The 6,019-nt window shown below is 52.1% G+C and overlaps 1 protein-coding gene across 1 annotated transcript in view; it reads left to right on the top strand.

Annotated features, from left to right (window-relative positions):
• Positions 1 to 6,019, top strand: part of ABCC1 (ATP binding cassette subfamily C member 1 (ABCC1 blood group)) — a 126,110-nt gene that overhangs the window by 87,144 nt on the left and 32,947 nt on the right. Inside the window, exons 15-17 of the mRNA XM_019666077.1 lie at positions 1,904 to 2,050; positions 3,479 to 3,655; positions 5,639 to 5,806. Of these exons, the coding sequence (XP_019521622.1) occupies positions 1,904 to 2,050; positions 3,479 to 3,655; positions 5,639 to 5,806 (492 nt within the window). The remainder of the gene's footprint in view (positions 1 to 1,903; positions 2,051 to 3,478; positions 3,656 to 5,638; positions 5,807 to 6,019) is intronic.

Raw genomic sequence — 6,019 nt, 5'->3', positions numbered from 1 at the left:
TTTGGCTCTCATAACTGAGAAGGGCCACTTTCAGGTACAGTGCGTGTGATCTAGGGACTCGTTGCCATTCGGACTCTCTCCATCTTGTCTTGGTTCCACGCTTCCCTGAGTGCTGCTTCCTTCTCATGATGGCCAGTGGTCCCCATCAACTCTGGTGTACCTCCTACCTCAGCAGGAGATCTGCCTGCCTCTGATTGGCCCAGATTGAGTCATGTGCTCCTCCCTTAGCCAATCCCTGAGCCAGGAGAGACGGAGCATAACTGATTAGCCAGGCTGGGTCCCAGGCTATGATGCTGCCAAGGGCAGCAGGCAGGCTTAGGTCTGCTGAAAGGGATTCTTGACTGCTGGGTTTGCACTCAGGACAGAATTGTTCTCTGTCCTCTCCAGGGTCCCCCAGCTGCCTGGCTCACCCTTTCCCACCATCTCCCCATCTGGTACTGTGCCCACAAAGCACGCGGTGTCCAGGGAGGGACTTGACCTGGTTCCCTGAGCAACTTGTCAAGTGCCTCTTTCTTCTTTCTGACTGGAGGCCTTGCTTGGTGGCTTTTAGCTCTCCTTAAGGAGTCCCCAAAACAGGGCCAGAAGGGGCCTTTTTAAGGGCCAATCTATCCCCTGTACCCCTGAACAAATACCCCTTCCCTGCTGTATTCTGTCTGGGGGGGGAGGGCGGTCAGACTCTCCAGAGATAAGGATCGGTGGAACACCTGTTTAGGAAGTTCCTCCTGAGGTCAGTGCTTCAATTTTGGCTTCTCTCTCTCATTCCGCTCCATATCTAAATACATCTATGCCCCAGTCCTTTCCTCTGACCTTCCATAATCAAAGGCTTCCCTGTTCCGGTCACGCTCACCCTCCCCTTGATTCTCAAAATCTTTGTCCCTCCAAACCCTCTGTCTCCTCAGCCTCTACAAATATTCCAGTCTCACCTGGATGATCACAGGTGCTGCCTCACTGCGCCCATAATCCACTCCCCTCACTGCACAGGAGCAAAAGAATAATCAGTGTGACCATATAGCAGGTTCCCAAGAATTAAACAGTCAGTGACAGTGAAATCTAACAGCATTTGCACTAACATGTTGAAAACTGTAATAGCAACCATTGAAAAGCACAGCCAATGTTATAGTACACATGGCCTTGGACGTGTCGGCCCTCCCCTGGGTGGCTCGAACCACAGCTCTGACCTTGCTGCCGGCAGTGGGAGCAGCGAGCAGTCGTCTGCTGTCATGTGACAGCCACTCTTGCTGTCAGAACGTTGAGCTTATTTTATTGTACGTTGCTTACCGGTATTTGTCAAAGGGTAATTTCAGGAGAGACGTGTTTCTGAAACTCGGATTCATCCATGTCAGGCCTCCCTTCAAGCCCTTCATGGCTCCCGGCTGTGAAGCGTGGGCGTGGTAGCACAGCGTCCTGTCCTGTCAGGCCCTCGCAGGCCTGGCCGCCTCCCACCCACCTCTGCAAGGCTGGCCTTTGCCCTCCCTGCCTCATCTTCTGTCAGTGACATGTCACTCACTGATCGCGCCTATGACTGCACAGCCTTGGGCCTTTTCTGAAGCTGTTCCCGGGTTTCTGGGTCTGCTTACCCTTCCCTCAGAGTTCATTTGGAGGTATCCTTTCCCCCAGGTCACCTTCATACCCCTGCATGGGGCTGGTCACTCAGGTCTCCCTCTGCCTTTGCTTTCTCAGATGCCCTGCACCCCAGCATCTGTCCTGTGCTTCGCACAGGGGACTCTCTGAGGCTGTTCACTGAACCACGCTCAGCAATAAAAATGGCGGGAGGGATCCCAGACCCGAAAGGCACACAATAGCCCTGCCTTGCGCCTCTCTCTCCACTCAGGGTCAGTCCAGCTCTGGGGGAATGAGGCACCAGCCCAGCGGGCGCCTCGGGTGAGAGTGTGGGCTTACGCAGGGTGTGTTATGTTGTTTCAGCATCACCTTCTCCATTCCGGAAGGTTCCTTGGTGGCCGTGGTGGGCCAGGTGGGCTGTGGAAAGTCATCTCTGCTCTCAGCGCTCTTGGCCGAGATGGACAAAGTGGAGGGGCACGTGTCTATCAAGGTAGGATGAAGACTGGGGGAGCTAATGGCCTGGGAGGAAGGTCACGTGTGAGGCGGTGTGTATCTTTTGTTTTTTTGGTTTTTTTTATGCCGGTTTCTGTGTATGAAGCGAGAGCAGCGAGGCCTCTTTCTCCTCTCTCGTTCTCTTTCTCTCTCTCATTCTTTCTGCTCTTCTCTGTGCCATCCTAGAGGCAAGATTTTGGTGTCATTTATTTTCTGCTGTGTCCCAGCGCCTAGAATAGTGCCCGGGATGTAGTAGGCACCCAGTTAATATTTAGTAAACACACAGATGATCCCTGGTCTGCTCGCTGGCTCTCACATCCTCCCCGTCTCTGCCTCTAAGCGTGCATCTCATGGTCTCTTTACCCAGGAAGCCTTCTGACTTGTTCTTTCTCTCCATACATTAGAAAGCATACATGACAGTAGCCGGGTCCAAGCTGTTGTTTTAAGAAACGTTCTGTCCTCACTTTCAAGGACGTGTTATGAAAGTAAGACTAATGGGCAAAGTGAGCCAGGTTAATGGGAGAGAATGACGCATCACGGTAGGGTCCATGTCAACCCTGATTTCCGCAGTTGACATTTGGGGCAGGATCATTCTTGGTGGGCTGTCTGTCCTGCGCACCGTGGGATGTTCAGCATCCCTGGCCTCTACCCACCAGATCCCAGTAGGAGCCTCCAGTTGTGACAACCTAAAGTGTCTCTAGACATGGTCAGATGTCCCCTGGAGGACAGAATTGCCCCTAGTTGAGAACTTGAAAAGCCTTTCAATATAAAAGTGATGAATCTGGAAGTTGAGGGTGCCCAGAGTATTTGGCTGGACGAGGCACAGATTTATTTGCGGCGGGTTATTTCGCCCCGGTGAGGGAGCGCCTAGCCCGCTTCTCATGCTCTTCTTCACACCTTACATTATGCGGAAATAAAGGGACGACAGCTTTTGAAGTGGATGATTTTGATACGGAAGTCCTTGCTTAAATTTCATCAAGGAAATTTCCTCAAGAAATCATTCCCTGATGTCCCTAGCTTTTTAAAGGACTTTTTATGAGTCTCATGTATTTTTCTCTCTCAGCATTTACCACGATGGTAATCAGTTTATCATGTCAACAACTTCCTATTTTCGGGAGGCAGGCGTTTTGTTCACTGCTGGAGGCATTCAGTAAATATTTACTAAATACATAACTAAAATCTCACCAATCAGGATTTCAGCTCTTAAACGCCCAATGTTGGTCAGTGATTGACCTCATGTGGGTTCTGATCTCACCTCTTGCATCTGTCGCCCTTTGTGACTCAGTTTCCTCTTGTTGAAACAATAGGTGTGATGAAAGTTTCCTGTGAAGTGGGGTTTCTCTGGCATGTGGGTGAGCTGGCGGCTGTCTTGTTAACCAAGCCTGACTGTCTGTCTGTCTTGCTTTCTTCTCCGTTCGCCATCCAGGGCTCAGTGGCCTACGTCCCCCAGCAGGCCTGGATTCAGAATGACTCTCTCCGAGAAAACATCCTTTTCGGACGCCAGCTCCAGGAACGGTATTATCAGGCTGTGATCGAAGCCTGTGCCCTCCTCCAAGATCTGGAAATCCTGCCCAGTGGAGACCGGACAGAGATTGGTGAGAAGGTCAGTGCGGCGTCAGCACGGCCCCTGTGTCGGTCATCTATTGCTGTGTAACAGCCAACCACAAAAATCTCAGTGGTTTATGATGCCAAACACTTACTCCTCCATTTTGGGGCATAGTAGTCAACTGTGACTGCCTGGCCCTGACTGGGCTCAACTGGGTGGCTCTGCTCCCCACTGCGGGCCAGCTCGGGCTCCGAGCTGTGGCTTGGGCCCAGGCCTGCGCTACCTCTTCTTGGGGCCTAGGCTGAGGGGGCAGCAGCTCCCCAAGGGAGAGCTCTTCTCATGGTGACAGCAGAAGCCCAAGAGAACAAGAAATAATGGGATGTCTCTTAAAGTGCCCTGTCCTTTCCGCCGACAAAGCAGATCCCTTGCTTAAGCCCACAGAGACTAGGAAGTGCACGCCACCTGTGTAGCCGTGTGACCACAAAGTCCCGCAACAGAGGCCACTGCAGGGAGGAGGGATGTCAGTGGTTCAAATGTCCACAGTCTCTTTCCAAACAGTGATGATAAAAATAACACAATAGCTGACACTTTCGAGCATTTACTATGCACCAGACACTGCGCTACACATTTTATACATATTTCGTCCTCATAGGAAGCCCATGAGACAGGATTTACTGTTATCTCATTTAACGGTCGGGGAAAAGAGGCACAGAGAGACTAAGTGACTCGCCAGAGCCCCCTTCGCACCCCGGGGCCCTTGCACATGTTTTTCCTCTGCTGGCTGCTTGTTCTAGCGCCTCCTGGTGGCCATCTGGTGTGCACTACGGAAGTACAGATGTTGCACAGCTGCACCAAAGAGTTTTCCAGTTTTTAGTCACAAGACAGTGTAGCTCCACCAGCTTTCTTAGTTGGTGAAAGATTTCTTTTGTTAGAGGGAAATCTGCCGCTCCTTGGAAAGAAAAAGCAAATTATTAACAGGGTTCTTCGGGTTTACAAGCAGCAAAGGAGCCTGAGCTAGTGTAAGAAGAAAATGAGAACAGAGTTTACTGACAAAAATGCATTGTGGGAAATTCAAGGGGCGAAGTATAGTGGGGGCTCACGGAGGGGCTGGGAGAAGCAGCCTGGCTGCTCCTGTCTTCTGTCTCTGCTTCTCTGCACATCAGCTTTGTTGTTTGTTTGTTTGTGGTTTTTGTTGTTTTTTTGAAGTGTCTATTTCTGCCCCTCAGTGACTCCTAGCTCTCCCTCTGTAGGTCCCAGCACCGGAATCTGGAGGGAGAGAATAGGATTGGCTTAGCTTGGGTTTGGTGTCTGCCCCTGAGCCAAAGAGCTGTGGCCAGAGGGACCATCTAGAAGAACCTGGCTGCCAGGACCCTACCCTGGTGCATGGGGAGGACGGACATCTCTCAGGAGAGGCTGGGCAGTGAACCCAGCAGGGGCCCCTTTGCTTCCCCAGCCAGATGTGGAAAGGACATTGGGCTGTCTGTCGAGGAAGGGCGAAGGCTGCTGCCGTGTGGTCCACGCAGCGCCCTGGTGCAAATTAGAACCTGGTGCCCTTCCTGCCAGTGAGTGGGGCTGGATCCCAGTGCCCCCAGGGTACAGCCTGCCTGGACTGTGTGTGGCTTCACCAATGAGGAAGCTCAGATAATGTTCGCTGTTAACAATGACAACAGTAATAATGCCATCACCGCATCCTCTGGTGCCTTCCATCAGACTCAGATCAGGATCCTTTCCTGTAGCCAGTGTCACTCAGTGCCGCCGGCCACGCTTTGCTGAGGACCCATCTGTCCCGGGCTAACTGCTCAGCAGCTCACAGGAGGCTCAGGTTTTCTGTTCCGCCTGTTTTACCGTTGAGGCTAAACCCTGTCCTGGGACTTGAACCCACGTCCATGCCATCTGATGCCTTTGCCGCTGTGCAAACGGGAAGGCGTGTGCAGCCCAGCAGGGCCTCCGGCCTGGGTCTGTGGCATCCCCGGCCGGTCTCCCCCTCTGCCTGTCTCGAGGCTTCCCAGGAAGCCCATCCTCTGCCGTGTGTCTTTCCAGGGCGTGAACCTGTCAGGAGGCCAGAAGCAGCGCGTGAGCCTGGCCCGGGCCGTGTACTGTGACTGTGACATCTACCTCTTGGACGACCCCCTCTCGGCTGTGGATGCCCACGTGGGAAAACACATATTTGAAAATGTGGTTGGCCCCAAGGGGATGCTGAAGAACAAGGTGCCTACAGGAGGGGCAGGGGTCTCTCTCACTTGGATTAAGTTGCAGTGTGTCCCCCTTGGGGATCCTTCACTTCCCAGGCTTTGGGGGGGTTTTTTTGTTGTTTGTGTTTTGTGTTTTTAGTTCAGACTTAACACATTTGTTTTATTTTTTTTAAAGAGATAACCATTCTAATGGCAACCGTGAAGTTTTTTGTTTTGTTTTGTTTTGTTT

This window comes from Hipposideros armiger, unplaced genomic scaffold (assembly GCF_001890085.2).
Source record: "Hipposideros armiger isolate ML-2016 unplaced genomic scaffold, ASM189008v1 scaffold_460, whole genome shotgun sequence".
Classification (NCBI taxonomy): Eukaryota; Metazoa; Chordata; class Mammalia; order Chiroptera; family Hipposideridae; genus Hipposideros; species Hipposideros armiger.
Note: the sequence above shows the minus strand (reverse complement) of the source record. Positions and strands in the feature narration are given on the sequence as shown.